Here is a 19,338-nt window from a genome sequence, read left to right as displayed (position 1 = left end):
AGGGAAGATTTAATAAGGTACTCTCTGGCATATAAAGTTGTGCTTTTTTTTTTTTTTTTTTTTAAAAGAACCCAGTCTCATGTACACACACTCCTTCCTAATCCCTATCCCACCCCCAAAAAGACAGTTCTACAACTTTAAATACCACACACAAAGGTTTAAATTTAACTCTGGTGTAACTCCATTGATTTTAGTAGAGTAATGGCTTGTTTGCAGTAAATATGACTCTACCTACTTAATTTTTGGTACATTCTTACAGTAAGCCTTTTTGTTCTTATAATGGATTTTTATTGACGTAATGTACAACTGTCTTAAACAGCATGTTGTTCTTAATCATGATATGCACTACACTTTGTGGATATGGTAAGTTACATTTCATGCACTTGGCACCATGATTTCTTTTCTGCCATTAATGTCTTTTCAACAGAATCTCATTTGCATCTGAATGAGAGTCACCTTTTCTGTAGTTTCAGATTAAGGATTATTCACTAAGGAAGTTGTTCTACTTAAAGACAGTTTTCCAGTAGAACAAAAGTATTTGAAAATAATTTAATATATTATCTTCATACAGTTCTGAGTACAATTGTCACTTTAATTTCATACTTAATGAAAACGTACATACAGTTCATGAGACAGAAATAGCCTTAAGACATGAGTATTTAACATACATATGTAGTGTTTAAAACAAGGCAAGCACCATGAAATATACATGCTAGAGCCTGCTTTGTACCACACCCAAAAATCTTCAGTGACATGACTAAGACAGAACTTATCTTTACTCCAACTACAAATAAGCAGATAATGTGACAAATCACAGCCTCAAACCATCCAGTTTATGCTTCCTTTCTCTTGATGATCAGAGGCCCAACATTGTCCCCAGTTTCATCATTGTGCTTTGTGTGAGAACCGTCGCACATTGGAAACTGAAAAAGAAGAGAAGTACAGTATTAAAGAATGGGCGCATTTAAAAGTAAGTGAGAAGGAAATATAATCCCTAAATTATGAAGATGGCTTCACATGGTAAAGATACCTTTACAATCCAAGTGATACCTCAAATGTGTTATCGCAAGAACTTAAATTAATATTTGTTAGACATGTTTAAGTGTTCTGTACATTACACTCACAGGTAATTATGGAGCACTGTAACTAGGGAAAGAACCCCAACTCACAATGCACTTTGGAGCTCCAATCTCAGACCCTAGTCAGAAACAAGCAGTCAGGCTGGCCTCAAAATTTCGTTTTCAGCTCCGCCACATCACTCCCTATTCCATAGGGAGGGCTCTGGAGTGCAGTGAAGATTACCAAAGGTTTGCACAAGAGTCTGTTTCTGGATCCTCTCCTTTAAGAAAGGAAAGTAGGTCCTTGCCTACACTAGAACAAGTTTGTCAGCATCACTACCAGCAAACCCTCCTAGTGGGGAGACAGTTTATACTGACAGAAGTTCTTTTGCCCGTATAGCTAGTCAGTTCCCCAAATGATCTAAGCCATACCATTCCCCTCCCTCCACCCCAAAAAAGTCCTTCTGTTGGTATAACTGCATTACACTAGGGTTTTGCCACCATAAAATGTTTTGTTGTTTAAGAGATCACTGACATTGCTAGGGTGCCCAGATAGCAAGTGTGAAAAAATCACAGAGGGGTAATTGGCACCTACATAAGAGTCCCAAATATTGAGATTGTCCCTATAAAATCAGGACATCGCTATACTAGCAACAGTTTCTAGTGCAGATCTGGTAAAAACATTTAGATCCCCACTTCTGTAAGTGGCCATCTTTAAATTCTTTCTTGCTATATCAGGGAAATAAGGTACACTCTACCTAAAGCAAAACCCACAGCAGAACTCCGTTAGCTAGGTGTAGCAACTTGGCTGTTTAACCACCGCCCAACAGCTTTCTCTTGTGCCCTAGCAAATATCCATCAAAGTCAAGGGAAGTTAGGCCAGACCCTCTTTAACTGCTCTGCGACGGTTTGTAGACACTATTGAACAGTTGATAAGGAGATAGTTGCAGAATCACAATAACCAATGCTGCAAGTGGCAAATGGTAGTTTCCAAGTAAAACTGAAGTTTTACAGAATACTAATATTCCTGCATCATAAAATTCTTTACCACCAAATCAGTCAGTTTAACTGACTTGACTAATACTCAGCAAAACTTCAAGGCAACCAGAGTGTTTGATTAAATGCTGATTAATTCACCCAAAGCTACTGGTGAAATGAAAAAACAAAAATTTCATCTAACACTATGGTATGTCTTATGTAAGACTAATTCCTGCCTCACCCCTTACTCAGCCAGAAGGATTAAAAACCTAGATTTAACAGCACAACATAGGGGTAGTGGAGGGGGAAGAGAGATGACTCCAAATCTGTATTTTATCATTCCTCTTTGAGATCATAACCAAGCAAGTATCTGCAAGTTACACAAGACACTTGACAGAATAATGTTCTTAGAAGTTAGATGCTCCCCAACCTGTGTTGTGGCCATTATTTGAGAGGGCTGGCATTTTTCAGAATCAGGAAAATAAGCTTGCTTTGCGATTGGTTATTCTTAGAATTTCAGCCCTGACAATATGGCTATCCCTTTAATCCAGACATTCAGTAAGGTTCCTCTTAGACAAATGTTACCAACACTGATTTAGACTGGACTTCCCTGTTCTACATTTTAAAGTTGTTTCAACAAGATTATGTTATAAGAAGCACTGGTGTTTGAGGGCATCCTGATTAACTTATTTCTGGATGCATGAAAGAGTTGCTTTTAGTTTTAAGTGTTATCAGTGTAAAGGCTCTGACTCAGAGGGCGGGGGAGGGCGAGAGAGTTTCCCCACTGTGGCTGCTATCAGCAGGAGCCCCAGTTTGAACAAGGTACTGGCAGCCATTGACATTTTAGCTAACATATCCTTTAGACTCGCATTAGTTAAGATGGTGGTGATGACACCAGCAGCCAGCCACCACCAGTGCTCAGAAAGTTATACCACTGATCAAACTGCACCAGTGACAGGGTATTTTAAGGGGGGGGGGAGAAGAGGCTAGGGTAAACATCCCCTTACTAAACCACCAGGATATTTAAGCACTTAAACAGTATAAATATCACAGCAATGTGACATACTAACTTAAATATATCTGTCACTGACATGTACAGCATAGGAATACTTTCACCATAAAGTTCGATTACAGTATATCCAGTTTGTTTAACATCCCTTAAGTTTTCCCTCACAGTTCTTTGGTAGTGAAGAGCAACTGCACTAAGAGACCCAAGAGAGAGAAAGAACAAAACACACACCCAAAAAATCCACTCCTTTATCCTCTATCACCACTGATATTATGAAATACTGTAGACAGTAAACCCCTATACCACACAGCACTTGTCCTACGCCTTGTGAATTAAGCAGACCATATTAGAGTTTTTAGGATCCAATGGATGGATTGGGGGTGTATGAAGTATTGTCCAGTGCTGAGATCCTCCTTCCCACTGAAATTGCTGCATTAACTATGAAGCTTGGGATGGCTGATGTGAGAGTGATCCACATGCACTACAAGTACAGCAGCAGAAAGGGGGCGGGAGGGAGAAGAAATCTTGAATGGGGTGTGTGCACAACAGCTAAGGAACTTCCACCCCTTAACTAATCTGAAGTCAGAAGCATCATCCACATCAGGAGAGGAATGCAAACAAACAAAGAGTGTCTGATGTTTGTGGGGGCTGGCAGGCAAAGAGGAAAAAGTGAAAACAAAGGAGGAAGGTCAAAAAAAAAAAAAAAAACAAAAAAAAAAAAAAAACAAACCACACACATTTCAAGCTGTCATGATATAACACTAAACTCTAGAGTGAATACCAAATGTTAGTTTAGTCCTTTTGAAGTTCTTAGTTTAAAAAATAAAATTAAATACTTGAACAAAAAAGTAGAAAAAAAAACTAGATTACCAGAAGTTATACTACATTTATTTACTGAATGAAAGTTGTATTTTCAGTTGAGCTCAAATGAAGCCAGTGCCAAACCCTTAACTACATATTGTGAGCTCACAGGGTTTGGCTTGGGTGGCAGGCTAACATTAGATGAGAAATCCTTGCATAACTGGATACTTGCTGTTAATTTGCAAGTTTCCGTCATGGAAAGGTACTAATAGCCTCAAACTAAAGAGCCAATGGGAACCCTTGCATGTGATCTAACTCAAGTGTAGAAAGTTCATATGAAGTACACCTCTACCCAGATATAACATGACCCAATATAACATGAATTTTCAGATATAACACGGTAAAGCAGCGCTCAGGTGGGGCAGGGCAGGGCAGTGCACTCTGGCGGATCAAAGCAAGTTCGATATAATGCAGTTTCACCTATAACGCAGTAAGATTTTTTGACTCCGGAAGACAGCGTTATATTGTGAATGTGTATGTGAAGAGATGTATGTGAAGAGATATGACCCCAATATTTTGGGGTCAAGAAAATCAATTATGAAGGAAAAACATATTCCAATATACTCCACTGGTTATCTAATTTATCATCCACAAGAGCAATATAAATCAATCTACCACCAATTACTAGTTGAGAAGATTTAGTATTTTGTTATAGATTCATTTATAAGAGGATAATTTTTGAATTAAATCTTCTCTAATAAATATATTTGGTCTCTCAAATATGCTAAGGGGAAAAAACTGTGGAAGGCTGAAGTTGATTTAAGAAAATGTCTTTGGAGTCCTTTAAGGCCACCAAGAACTTCCCTTGTAATCCTAGTGGGGGATTCCCCCCACCCACCAGATTCTCCCAGGGGCACAAGTTATCCCTGTGTTAAGTCGCTTGAGAGTTCAGGTTTCCCCCTTCTCCTAGAAACTATGTCCACCCATCTTATTTCCTCCAAGTCTCCCTCTGCGTAGCTGAGGGATACTATTCTGTAGCATGCAGGAAGGAAGGCAAGTTTTGCTGTGGAAAGTTAGAGTCCCAGAATGATGGGATTGTAACAAGAGGGTAGGACCAGTTCCAGGAACTTCTCCCAATTCATTTTTTAAAACTAACTCCATTTCAACCGGATGTATCTTTTTGACCTTGATCAAAGGAGAAGAATAGAGGGAGGAGGGAAGGGCAACAACATTAAATTGAAAAGAACTAAAAAATTCAGACTGTTAAAATTCAAACAACTTTAATACAACCTTTGATAAACATGTTTGCATTCAGATGTTAAGAAATAACACTAGATACTCAGTGTAATTTGACATCGTAAAATTAGCCTGAATGAGGTATGTGTCTATCCATATGAGGAAAAATAGTATGAAGTTTTCAAGCTGCACCAGAAACCCAAGAACTCCCTGCGTTATATAAAGCTGCTTTGAATTTTTTTCCTCCCCACGAACTTTAATATGCAGCTTGACTGTACCACAGATTATCTTTTTGCAAGAATGGAAGTGAAAGAACATTGAAGAATGAGTAAGCTAACCAGGACACAGACTTCACATCCTCCAGCAAAATAACCACCACTTTAGATCGCAAAGAATTATTGAGTTGACTAACCGTAATGGGCTTCGGACTCTAGTACCATGATGCAAAAATAAGCTTTGCTGACAGATTTCTAGGTGGCGATGTACATAATGGCTTTTTTAAAAACTAGGTCAAGACTTATGAGGTGTCAGTAACAGAACTAGAAATAGACACAGATGGATCTCCCTCCCTACCCCTGCCTGCATTTTATGACTTTTCCTTTGTGTTATCTTGTGCTGGGGGCGGGACGACAAAATTGCCAGGCAGGAACAGTGCAACTTAAATCTCCTATCCCCAAAACTGTTTATCTTGACTATCTCCTAAAACAGAACTGGTAGATGGAGACCAGATGGTTTCAGAAGACTGCTAAAGGAACAACAGGCCTTTTACTTTTAGGTCATTGCTTTTAATCTGGTTCAAATGGGTTGTGACTGGAAGTTGACGACAATTAATGATTGTTCAGTGACCTTGGTTTTGTCATCTTAATACCACGCCCAGCAGAGGAGTGTCCACATCACAAAATCCACCATCACAGTTGTCATCTTTGCTAACTGCTCTCAGCAGAAAAAGCTAAATTGAACAGTCAGGCAGACAACTATCCAGTGAGAGTAGAAGTTGAGTCTATAGAACAGACTGTCCTCCATGCTTTGTCCAAGTTTGGCACAAGTTAAGATTTGCAAAAGGCTATCCTTACAAAACCTCAAGTCCACAGAAATGTTCATGAACATAACCTTGTCCTATAGTGTTTGCAAGCATCATGGTACTACAGTTTTCACTTGCTCATGACTCAAACTGAAGTAGCAAATTAGTCCAAGCCAAAATACATCCAAAAAAAAAAAAAAACAAAAAACACCACACACACACACTCTTCAGGGAATTCTACAACCAAAAAATATAAGATCCTGCACACAATATTTTAAAATTCTGCATATTTTACTTGTCAGAACACCACAATATAATCACACCAGTTTCAATTATTTTTGGTCATTTATTTCAAAATACAGACATACTTGCTGACAAGTAACAAGACAGATGACAAAAAAATTCAAGAAACGTTTAAATGAACTATTACTCAGAGTTCAGTATTAATATACCTACTAAGGAATCAAAGTTCATGACCTCAACAACAAAAACCTGGAGTTCCCACTTATTCCAGTGTTATCTACTGGAGATGCTGACAATAATTTAGGCCTACAGACAGATCTCACTGATTCACGGACAGTGGTATGTCAACTATTAAGTGTGGGTTCCTGTGCTAGTAGAGTGATTACTAGATCCTGCCAGCTATGAGGATCTCTAGAATTACATGGTCATTTTGCAGAATCAATGGCTTGAACACCCTCTTATTATTATTATTAAAACCATTTATGCAGCATACAAGAAAACCTGAAGCTTTAAAACCGCATGCGTTTTACATTTTAGTTTTGTAGATTACATAATGGCTACATTTCACTCCTACAGTAGATCTTCAAAATTAATAATAGATCTGTTGAAGAAAACAAGCAAGTATCAAATAATACAACTGAGAAGAGCTTAAGAGGATTCTTGCACATGGTAAGTATTTGTTACTTTTCCCCCTCTCACCTTCTTAGATCTCCAGCAACGACAATACACAGCTTTGTCTCCCAGATCCTCCATATCAAATGCATGGACTACCTTTGGGTTATCTTTCTGTATATGGAGATTTACCATTGCCTTGCAGCATTTGTCTTTAGAGAGGAATCTTGTGTATGCTAGATATCCAACAGCAGCTGCTCCTGCAGCTAACGAGATTGCAGCAACCCATTCAACTAGAGCAAGAGATAAAAAAGAAAGATTGAATGAAATATTCCATTTAAGTTTTTGCCAATTTAGCTCCCAGAATCATATTTGTGCTTAAAGGACAGTTCTACTACTTGATACAGTGTTTCGTAAATAAAATTCCTTTCTTCCCACACCAACCCAATTAATTTGTCCCTTTCTATTAAACAGGAGAAGCTTATGGGACAACTGAACTAATATGACTTTGCATTTATTTTTTGCTCACGCATCTTTATCACTGATGACGACGACAACACAGCTCTACAAACAAAATCAGCCAAATTTTGTTCATAACTGGTTTACAGTATTCCCTTAAATACATTTCATTAAAGACAGTGAATGCTAGGCACTGGGCACAAGAGGAACTGGTTTTACAATATAAAATTGTGATACTTTTAATTTACCTTTTTAAAGGGAACTGAAATAAAGCTAAAAGATTAAATCCTCATATAAACATTACTAGCCTGAACCTGCATTTTCTCACAGCACGTAAAAAAACAAGTTCTACCTGTCTTATCTGTACTAAAGTCTTCAGTTTCTCAAATACACTGTTTATATATATTTTCTCCCCATTTCTCACTTTTCTGTTATCTTATGCTCATCTCTGCATCTCTACATCTTTGCACTCTTTGTCTCACTTGATATCATTTTCCTTCTCTGCAATTAATCCATTTTTTTTTTAAAGTCCCGTTTTCAGGTTTTTGTCTTGTGTCTTCCACTTGAAAGTACCCTGAATTTCTGCCCAACTGTCACAGAATTCTCCTGCCTGGTTGCCATAACACCCAGCTCTAGAAATGGCAGGAGTTACTCCCTCCACACAAAGTCAGCAGCAGGACAATTTGAGTCCCACTCAGATGTTCTCCTACTGTATATGTAAACACAGTCTGACTCAACTATTCATCCATAAATCAGATGGGCATCTGAGATCTACAAGGTTCTTTCCACAGATTTAAAAGACACTCATCTGACTACTCTATAACCACCAAAGCCATCTCAGACTAAGAATTTCAGCCGTGGTCAGCCTGCATTGTTTATGGTTTAGAAGAGATGTCAATCACACGATACAGTAGGAGACCCTCATTCTAATCCTAGAGAATAAAACATGCTAACACTTAACATATTCCTGATAACCCTACCTCTGTTATGAGACTTTTACTTACCCTCTTCCCAGTGCTCTTGCCATGAGCCCAGTTCCTCTTGCACCATTTGCTTTGGACAGCTTGCTCTCTCCCTTTTCCTACCCACTCCTGTCAAGGTTACATGGACCTAGTCCTTTGCTTCTGCAGTATCTGGTCCCAGTTTAAAGGAGCAACAGCTCAGAAGCAGCTCTGCACTTCCCTGGCAGGGGGAGGGGAGGAAGGAGGAGGAGAGAGCTTTTACAAGGACAACAACTTTGCTTCTTTAAAAAAAGAAGCTCTCCTGCAGGCATAATTAAGTCACCCCTAATGAGCAGCCACACCTATGTTGGCAGGAGAGCATCTCCCACCAGCACATTGCTGTCCACACTGGTGCTTTTGTCAGTCGGGGGTGCTTTTGCAAAAAAAATTAAAAAAGAGAACCATACACACACCCCTGACCAACAAAAGTTTTACTGAAAAAAGTGCTAATGTAATCAAACCCATATTTGTCCTCAAGAGACACACTGGACATTCCTGAATTAGATTATGACCTCATGTTAATATCATTAAATGTACTTTGTCCACACTCACATGGCATCCCACACAATGGTCATAGATTGGTTTGACTACGCACAAAAAAAGTGTAATTGCTTATTATACTCATTACAACAAAGGACAAAATCAAGAATAGATTCTGCAACTTGTCATTGTTATCTTCATCACAGATGAATTTTTCAGCTACATCCTATGAACAGTATCAGAGGGATAGCCGTGTCAGTCTGGATCTGTAAAAGCAGCAAAGAGTCCTGTGACACCTTATAGACTAACAGACATATTGGAGCATGAGCTTTCGTGGGTGAATACCCACTTCGTTAGATGCAGGTGACGAAGTGGGTATTCACCCATGAAAGCTCATGCTCCAATATGTCTGTTAGTCTATAAGGTGCCACAGGACTCTTTGATCCTGTGAACAAGAGCTGTATCCAACAAGTTTCTAACTAATTAAAGCCCCTTAAAGACCAGGCAAACACAAAGATTAGACACCTTAGTCACATTTAGCACAGTTCACCTTTCCAAATGAAAGGAATTTAGTCTCATACACTCCCCCCACCTACCCAAAGCCATTCTCCATACCTCCCTCCATATCAAAAATAATTAGTTTTAAACGCTAACCAAAATGCTTAAACTCCCATGAACTTCACCACTTTATTCTTAGAATCATTATACCAGTTCTCATCACCACTAATACCTACTAGTTTGTTTTCATGGGTATTTGCAGAGGGGAAGACTCAAACTGAGTAGCCAGATTTACTCATTAAGAGTTTGCACCAACCTACTTAACAGATCCTATGGTAGATGTCTGAAGGCTGAACAAGAACAAAGCTTACTTGTGAAAGGTACTTTAAGAAACAAGTCAGACTACTGAAAGAAAAGTTTTTAAATTTAACTGTATCATATGGAAGACTCAACCAGGATTACAAAGATCAGAAGAACAAGAACACTGCATCACATTTAATTTTAAATGCCAATAGGATACCCATGTTATTATTTAAAATGATTTTAAAACTGTTCTAAATCACAGACTAGACTATGCAGTAGTTTAAGGATTTGCAGAAGCTTTTCATTTTAATCCCAAATTTTAGACCCATTATGTAACTGGCTTATATCTCTCAGTGAAGTATCTTCACTTGGCCGCTCATCAACACTACCCAGTCACATGATCCCCTATGCCCAAGGTTATACGAGAATTATAATTTTACTATAGCTTTACTACTGAGTTATTTACTTTTGGGAAGGTTCTTGTTATTTTGCAGTATGAGTCAACAACCCACAATAGTAAGCACTGGTTACTGACCAACTCTGTAGCTCTAAGAAAGTTCCCTCACCTTTCTGCTGAGTTACTCTAGAACAGTGGCTCTCAAACTTTTGTACCGGTGACCCCTTTCACATAGCAAGCTTCTGAGTGCAACCCCCACTTATAAATTAAAAACACTTTTTAATATATTTACCACCATTATAAATGCTGGATGCAAAGCAGGGTTTGGGGTGGAGGTTGACAGCTTGTGACCATGTGACCTCCCCCCATGTAATAATCTCACAACCCCCTGAGGGGTCCTGATCCCCAGTTTAAGAATCCCTGCTCTAGAATATGACACTAGGTAGGTAATAACATTGTGAGATTAATGGCCACTAATAGAAATGCTGCTCTTAAATCCTACAAGCTAGAGAAATGCCACCAACATTTTTAATTTAAAAATTAAAATTTAAAACTAGGCTGTCTGGGATTTTCAAGAGAAGATCAATCAGCCACTAGTTTCTTAGTCTTCAGCAGAGAAGCCAAGCATCCATTACAAGGAACATGGTCAGAAGGAAAAAAAAAAAAAAGTACTTCAAAGGATTCTTTAGTAAGAGAACTCCCACCAAAAGGGCTGCTCGGAAGCAAAATCCGGTGTGCAAGAGAGAAGAAGTTTGCTATGCTTGCACAGCACCTACGACCATGAATGACTAATCCTAGGCTTCTAGATACTATTAAAAACACACAATACCAGCCCTCAGTGGATGTAACCATTTTGCTGGATTAATGATTTACTACTAGCAGTTATCAGAAGCTTGGGGGATAAACTCTTGCACAAAGGCGTCAGCCACACAAGAGAGCCTGTGAAGGTCACTCCATTTCCCAGGGGAGCCCCATCCTCTGCAAAGCAATCAAGACCCTTTTGCAAATGGGTGCCTTTCCCATGGATCAGTCAGCGCTTCCTCTGCATCGTGATACTGCACCACGACACAGCCACCCAGCTATTGCACGGCTATTACAATGACCTGCAAGATAGAAGAATAAGGGATTCTAGATAGGCTCCTCCTGAAAAACCGGGGTGAACTGGTGGAACAGCAGCCTTCCCTGTTCAGACACACTGCTTGCCCCAGCAGGAAGGGCCCCAAGGTGGAGGGAGGTGAGCAGAGCAATTGAAAGTGAGCTGTGAAGACGGCGAGCAGACATGAGACAACTCCCAACGGAGCGCACCATCTCGCTGCTCCCCTGCCCGCAGGCGCCCGGCCGCCCGCCCGCTGGCCTACCCCGCACGGAGGAGTTCGATCCGAGCCCCATTGCTCCTCGCCACCGGCCTCCCGAACGCCTAGAGGGCACGAAGGCTGCTCAGACACAATTGCGCGTGCGTACAGGAGCTCACACGAGAGCAGCGGCGGGCCTTGCTCTTAAAGGGGCCGTGCTGCTGGGTCGCGGAGGAAGGCGCGCGAGTTGCGCAGGTCAACCCTGCGAGGTAACGGGATCCTGCTGCTTCCCGCCTGCGCATGGAAACTGAAACGGGCTCCCGTGCCCGCGCCTGCAAACACCAGGATTTTAGGCAGAGGGCGCTGCACCCCTGCCCTGCAAGCATGGGGGACCAGAGGCCTCCCTGGGCTCTTGTGCAGCCTCCCTACCCAAGTGCTCTGTTAGCATGAGCCAGGAGTCTGGAAAGTATGAGACTAAAATAACACGTTGGTTCATTGTATGAGGTTTTTGCTGTTTAGGGGTCCCATTTTCAGACTTTTCTCCACCACCTAGAAACTGAAAATTACATCTGAGAGTCTCACTTGACTCCCGGCTTTAAGGAAAACACAACATCACTCAAACCTACAACATTGGGAAAGCAGGATTTCAATCTCCTGATTTCTCAATATTGCATGCAAACAAGTTGGTGTGTCATGGACAGTGCATTACTTACCACTTAAACTTGGACTTTAACTGTAACTTTTTCAGGCAGTGATGAGTAGTTTTAGCAACACTGCTTGTAAGAAATGGGACAAGGGTTGTCCTTGCACCTATATGGGTCCCCTAGGAACATTATCCCTACACAATCATGATGTGTCAGCCACAGATCAAGAGAGAGGCCCTTTCATTCATACAAGTCCCCTCCCAAATACACCTCTACCTCGATATCACGCGACCTGATATAACACAAATTCCAATATAACGCGGTAAAGCAGCACTCTGGTGGGGGGGGGGGGAGCTGCGCACTCCGGCGGATCAAAGAAAATTCTATATAACATGGTTTCACCTATAATGCAGCAAGATTTTTTGGCTCCCGAGGACAGCATTATATCGGGGTAGAGGTGTACTGAGATGGGCTGTAACATCCATGAAGGCCCCTTGCAAACATGGGTGGATGGGAAGCACAGATTCATAAGGAGCTCCTATAAAGAAAAAATGCAACGGTGTGACCTTGCAATTAATGGGTATTATCAATAATAATTATAATAATACTTAGCACTGCAGTAAGTGCTGGACAAACATTAATTAATCATCCCACATCCACCATTGTAAAATGTAGCACCGAATTTTGACTTATTGGATATTTTCTGTAACAATTTTGTATTCATTGTATTGTGGCAGTAGAGTTCTATTTGAAAAGTGACATCTGTGAAATAATTCCCATATCAAATGCCTTCAGTTTGCAAGTTTAAAAGGTTTTTTTCTAATTGCTAGTTGTGCAAATTCAACTTGGGATCTGAGAATCAAGCAGATTCATTCTTTCTCACACATCATCATCAGTAATAGGGATCTGTAAGCCAAATTAGCCACTTGTGCAATCCAATGTCTTCAAACTATGCTACAGTGATGTTTATGTAACCGTTTGTTGTCAATGGGTTTGCACAAGTGTAACTGATTGAAACTAGGTAAAGAAGTCTATTGGTGATGCATAAAAAGAAAGAGAATACATCTTATTCTCTCTTAGCTGCGGTGGCTCTGCAGGGCTAACAGGAGTAAAACATTAAAAACATACTTTCTCAACTAAAGCAATCAGATAATACTGAGCGGGGTGCAGATCTGTTTAGTAAAATGGTGACAGTTGTACAGTCACCTTTCCAGTGTTACCAACTCACAATTTTGTCATGTATCTCACTATATTTAAATCCCCATTCCTAGAGTTACATTATTAACTGAGAATTTCAGCTTTGATTTTTTTTAGAAAGCACATTTCTTGATCTCAGGGTTGCAGAAAAACTTGTAAACAATACCCCTAAAGGCTCAAAAACCAGAAAAATAAATAAATACCCAAAATATTTTATTTATAAAATCCCATGATTTGGCAGGACCTGTCTCATAATTTTAGAATGCTTGCATTTGGCAATACTGCTTTCCAGAGTACAACCACACTTTAGGGAAACAAATAAACTATAACTACCCTTCTGCTGACTGTGTTCAAAGCAAACAACTTAAACAAGAGTTTTGCCTTGGAAGAGTGTCCACATTCTGCTTAGACTCTGCAGATTGGAATCTAAAGTTATGATCTAAAAAGTGACAATGTACATTTGTAATGTAATAACTACACATTACCAAGCAAGCTGACTTTCCATGAGCCCGCTCCAAAATGTGGCAAAATACCTATATTCCGATATATAAATATATAGAGGAATGAGACTGGCTGATGTACATATTATACTACCCTACTATCTCTACTATTCCCAGATGTCAAGAACATCAGCAAATATTTGAGTGGTAAAACTGTAATAGTGATTTTAAGGCTATATACCCAAATGTCTTCAATCTACAAGTTACTCTGCAGTTGTCTTGTATGATTAATGTTCATGTATACAAGCTGTAAAACTCTGTGTAGACTCAAGTAACTATCATAAGTTTATTACATGCTGTGGATCAGCCACTATATGGAAGAAATATGATCAGTCCACCAAATGGTAGTATTTGTGATATAACCTTACTTTTCCCATTACTCGGAGTGATTCTGCGTGATTTTTAGAGAGTAAAATGCATTAAACCTGAACTATCCTTGAGGTACAAGTGATGATCCAAAGAAGCATCTCCAGTATTATTCTTTAATTCAGTCCTGTCCAAAGAGAATAGGGTGTGCAGAAAACTTCTCTCAGAAAGGGATTACTTAGTCAAAATGTTCACACTGAGAGAAGATTTTTAAAGCAACAAAGTCATATCCACTGAAGGACATTCTTTTCCTTTTGGAATGAGGCATAACTGTCTTCCTCAGGAATGGATCCACAACCTTACTGTCATGGACAGTATAGACAATTTGGGCCCAAAAGGAGCCTCTCAAGGTCTTAGTTCATAGCCCCACTACTGTTCACCTAACAAAGTGAGGTGGAAAAGAGGAAAGCTTGAACCCAGAGGAATCTTCTCAGGCACTTAGGGGCGAAAAGTTTCAATCCAATTAACAGAGCCACCTTAGATCAGGTAACCAGCTGTGGAAAAGGTGATTGTTAGTCAAGAATCATTTTGTTTTTCTGTCACTGATAGGGATTTTAAATCTTATGTATGTTTGTTTGTTTTGTGAACTGTGACCAAACAGCCAAGCACTAAAGACCTTCTTTTGAAGGAGTTTGTATTATGCTGATTGTCCAAAAGCAAGTCAAGAGTTTTGGGGTTTTTTTATAAGAAGAGGCTTTTCTTCTTTTAAAGATTTTTTTTTAAGATTATTTGGAACTGGTCTCTGCTATACTTAGAATTAAAAGGGGTTTATAACCCCTTTTTGTGCAAAAGGGGAAAGGGCAACTTAAACAGTTGATGGGTGTATATCAAAAAACACAGTGCACTCTCGCAGCAGATGCAGCAGTTCTAGCAACTTCTGGTCTAGAGGTTTACTAACTCTGCCTAACCTGCAGTACCTCTTATCAAGCTCAACTCCATTTTATCCATTCTGAGCTGCTGAAAGGGCAACCAAGGAGCTCACCTTGTTATATTTGAATGGCGTACTAATGACAAAGGGGATTATGAGATGTAGGCCCACAATAACACATCCGTTGACACGGGAAGACAAGCTATTTGCTATGGCCTGGATGTTTTGATGATTCAGGACTATTGATTATGCTAAAACAGTCATGCTAGGTTGCCTCTAGAGTCTCTTCTGAAGAGTTTGATAAAACAGTTTTGCCCTGGGACTTGACATGCAATGCAATTGTATGTTCCTTATTATAGAGGTTTTGACTGCAATTCCATCATTAATGTTGAGTTCTGTTTTGTGTTATATGGAAAATGCAACCTATCTTTCCCCAAACTGGCAGCACTTGCTCCATGAATAGAGAATTAATCTCCTGAGAATTTATAAGTAAATCTGATGGTTCAAACTAACTGATAAGCATCTCAGCCTATTCTTTTTTCTGAATGATCTTACTAACAAAATAATGCAGACATTTTAAACTTTCCATTCAGGTAAAATTAATTGAAATATTTTGTATTGGCTATATTTGGTGAAATTTGGTTGTAATTAAGCAAGTTATTAACAATTGTATGTGATTGCTCTGATAGTATAGGCTGTTGGTATTGCAGGTAATTTAAGGGGGGTTCATGGTGACATCACAGGTAACTCAACCAATCACCACTTCCTTTACAAACTGCTGCTATTGATTGTAATTGCGCAGTGGCACAGCAAAATTGCCAACTTCAGGTACTCAAATGTTATGAGATTGTTTTAAAAACCATGAGATTTTAATTAATAAAACTTGGGGTTTTTTCTTTGCCTTATGTTTTTTAGGAATTCAGAATATGTGAGTCACACTTCAAGCCTTTTCTCTGCAAACCTGAGGCCTAAGAACTTATGATACTTTTGTAAAGTAAGTTGAGATTCTCATGTAATCACTTGTGTCCATGAGCAAGAGCATCACAAAAAACACCAAATGTCAGGATATTTCATACTAAAACTGCAAGAGTTGGCAACACATCATGAGGGAGACTGGACATTTGTTATTGTTCTTCAAAGTTTGTATCGTTTATATTAGGGGTGCTGTGGGGGGCCTGTGGGCCCTGACTACAGAATACATGATGGAGGGGTGGGCAGGCCAAATCTGAGCAGCTCAGTGACTCTGTGTGTCAGCTTGTAATGCTTCTCACTCATATCTGGCCTGACTGCCCCATCATCACAAGAGGGGGTGGCCAGCCCAAATTTCAGAGATGGTGTGATCCTGTGCACCTGCTACCCCTGCTCAAAAAAAAAAACAAAAAAAACAAAAAACAAAAAAAACCTTCTGCAGGCCTTTCAGAACCCATGGGAATTGGTTAACCCCAGCCCCTAGGGAGAAGTGAAGTAGAAGGCTCCAGGAACCCCCAGTCCTCAGAAATGGGGGAGGATTGGATCTGGACTTTTGGTGCTTCATGAGGAAGTAGAAACATGGGAAGAGGAGGAGGATGACTCCCAGAACTATCTGGCCCTTGCTAGGGATGTTGTTCTTCAGCCTGATGGCCTCTCTGGGTAAGAGCTTGAGGCTGAGAGATCATAAGGGGATGAGCTCAGAGCTGAGTTTGGGGTAATGTGGGGAAAGAGCACAGGGCTGGGTGTGAGGCAGCAGGAGGAGATTTAATATAAAGCTGGGTGTGGGGAAGTGGTGGTGTGGGTGCAGGCGTAGAGAGCTTGGAGCTGGATACAGGGCAGGAGAGGAACAGCTATGAACTCCCGCTTTAGGAAAATTCTGATTGTACCTATGGGTTTTGTGCAAGCCTGGGCTCCACGGTGCTTTTAAGGCTGCTCTGCTGGGGTAGTTGAGGCAGGAGCACAAGAGTCCTTAAATCATGCAGACATTGGGTCTCAGGATGGGATTCTCCCTGCCTTTGACCTTTATGTAGTGCTGATCTTGCATATGCTTTAACTGCTTTATATTGTTCTAGTGATGCAAAGCAGCTGTAGATCCACTATCTGGCTGATGTACTCTGGCTACTTGACGTTATGGTGTTCTGCTGAATCTTCCCTTAAAAGTTAAAATAAATTAAGAATGATACTACATATAATCCAATTATTAGAAATATAGCATGGTAGCTTTTGCTTTGCGGGTATCGTTTCATATTCAAGTATTAAATGTATGATTATTTTCAAAAACTTTTGTTTTTTTGTTTGAGAATTTCCTTAGTGTTAAGATGGAGTTAAATTTGAGAATCTGTATCTTGTTTAAGGATAAAAAACACTAGAGATACTTGTTGTTATCACAAAGCCAAGCATTGAAAACTCAGGAAATTGGGAGTTAAGGTTACACTTAAAAGAAATCCAAATAGGATAAGGTAAGATATGCAGTTAGGCATCCAAACAATCTTAACTCTGTCTTGTAGTAATACAACAAGAGGAAAGAAAACACAATAAAAATCTAATGTCTCTAAAAATCAGCATAAACTAATCTTCTAAGGCGGACTCTCACAAGATGTCACAGGCTGAGGCCCAATAAAAATAAAAATCTAATGTCTCTAAAAATCAGCATAAACTAATCTTCTAAGGCGGACTCTCACAAGATGTCACAGGCTGAGGCCCAATAAAAATAAAAATCTAATGTCTCTAAAAATCAGCATAAACTAACCTTGAACCACAAACATTAAAATGCCTTAATCGTAGTCTTATGATTATTGTATGACACCACTAGGGCAGAGTTAAGATTTTGTTGTAATCTATTTAGATTTCTTTTAAATGTAACCTTAAATCTGAATTTCCTAAGCTTATAATGCTTGGTTCTGGAATAATTACAAACACCTGTGTAATTTTTATTAAATTACTGATATTGTACCTGCCAGACTGATGCAAACATAAAATTCTGTTGTTGTTGTTGTTGTTATTTTGTCTCGGAATTCTAAGAAGGTTATTCTAATAAGTGCCTCTTATGTGATTTTTTTACTAGAGTCACATGAGATGTCCCAGGGTGGGTAGCTCTGAGTTCATTAAGCACCTTTCAGATCCTTGTGTACAAAACCAAGAGAGTCTGAAATTCAATCAAAAAAAGGTAGACTTCTGCCTTGCTTGTACTAGATCTGATCAATCTCACCCAAGAATAATGGGGAATAAAACAAGCAATTGCTGCCTTTGTCTGAGGCTGCAAGCATAACAATAACTTGACTGCACACAACCCAAAACTGTTCCACTGCTGGTACTTTGTCCTGATACAGAAGATGCCAATTGGATTCTCTTGGTTTCCAGCACTTTATATGGATATGCTTGTGTGTAGCCTCAGCAGAGTACAGAACTAGATTATGACTATTGCTCCAGGCTTCTCCTGCCAAAGACATAATCTCATGAGGTTCGTGTATAAATCAATGTATGTGCAAGGCAAGTGAGACCAGTGGCTGGCTGTCTAGGTCTTGGGTTGTCATTGGTGGTGGAGAGCAGATATAGCTTTGCCAACTTATTGGACAACCAACGCAATGTAGAAAAACAAATTCCTATTTTTCTGTTGCAAATGATGTGGGTATAGAGCCTTCCAAGGCGGACTCTCACAAGATGTCACAGGCTTAGGCCCAATATATGAAAATGGGGTCTAATATGAATGGAGCAGGCTTACAAATAAAATTATAGTGGAAAAATAAAATGTGGTCCCTAATAGCGGGGAAAATTTCTTGTGAGAAATGTGCCTGACAAATGATGCTAATATTTATATACTGATTTTCATGAATCTTATAATCAGACATGCAATTAAAATAACCACAGATGCATAAATTTGGAATATTCTATTAAAATAAGTGTATATCTGGATGAACAATCTTTCAATGTTTATGTTTTTAACCTTTTAGGAAGATCAAAGATGAGTGTAAACAGTGTCAGGAATTTTGCAAATCATATGAGACCTGACTTTCTCAGGAACAGTGCAGATGGTCTAACATTGGTGTAAAAACAGTGTAACTACTTCCCAGGCTGATTTATGCTTTGAACTGTGTACTAAACTGACTTGTTTACAAAACTAGTTTAAATTTATGTAGCTTGGCCAAGGTTTAAAGGTGACATTCAAAGGAAAATAACATTGTCCAAGCCCAATTTTATTTCTTTATTATGCGTAAAGACCTGCTAAAATTTTAAGTATTATTTTTTGTTCGTGTACATTAGAATTTCAGATCTAGCCTACCGTGTTTTTCCTGGGAGAATCTATTGGAGAATAAGCAGCATTATTACCTCACACTCAGATGAACTAGGAGTGTGACCAGCTAAGATTTGTTTAACTAGACTAATAAAAACTCCTTGTTTTTGTTAA

At 39.4% G+C, this 19,338-nt stretch overlaps 1 protein-coding gene across 1 annotated transcript; it reads right to left on the bottom strand.

The window, feature by feature from the left end:
- Nucleotides 1–535: 535 nt before the first annotated feature.
- On the bottom strand, nt 536–11,608 carry CISD1 (CDGSH iron sulfur domain 1). The gene is made up of 3 exons (XM_032765863.2): nt 11,455–11,608; nt 7,046–7,251; nt 536–923 (listed from the first exon to the last, which is right to left on the bottom strand). The coding sequence occupies exons 1-3, from the start codon at nt 11,483–11,485 to the stop codon at nt 834–836; spliced, it is 327 nt and encodes a 108-aa protein (XP_032621754.1). The 5' UTR covers nt 11,486–11,608; the 3' UTR covers nt 536–833.
- Nucleotides 11,609–19,338: the final 7,730 nt, after the last annotated feature.

Source organism: Chelonoidis abingdonii, chromosome 15, assembly GCF_003597395.2.
Source record: "Chelonoidis abingdonii isolate Lonesome George chromosome 15, CheloAbing_2.0, whole genome shotgun sequence".
NCBI lineage: Eukaryota > Metazoa > Chordata > Testudines > Testudinidae > Chelonoidis > Chelonoidis abingdonii.
Note: the sequence above shows the minus strand (reverse complement) of the source record. Positions and strands in the feature narration are given on the sequence as shown.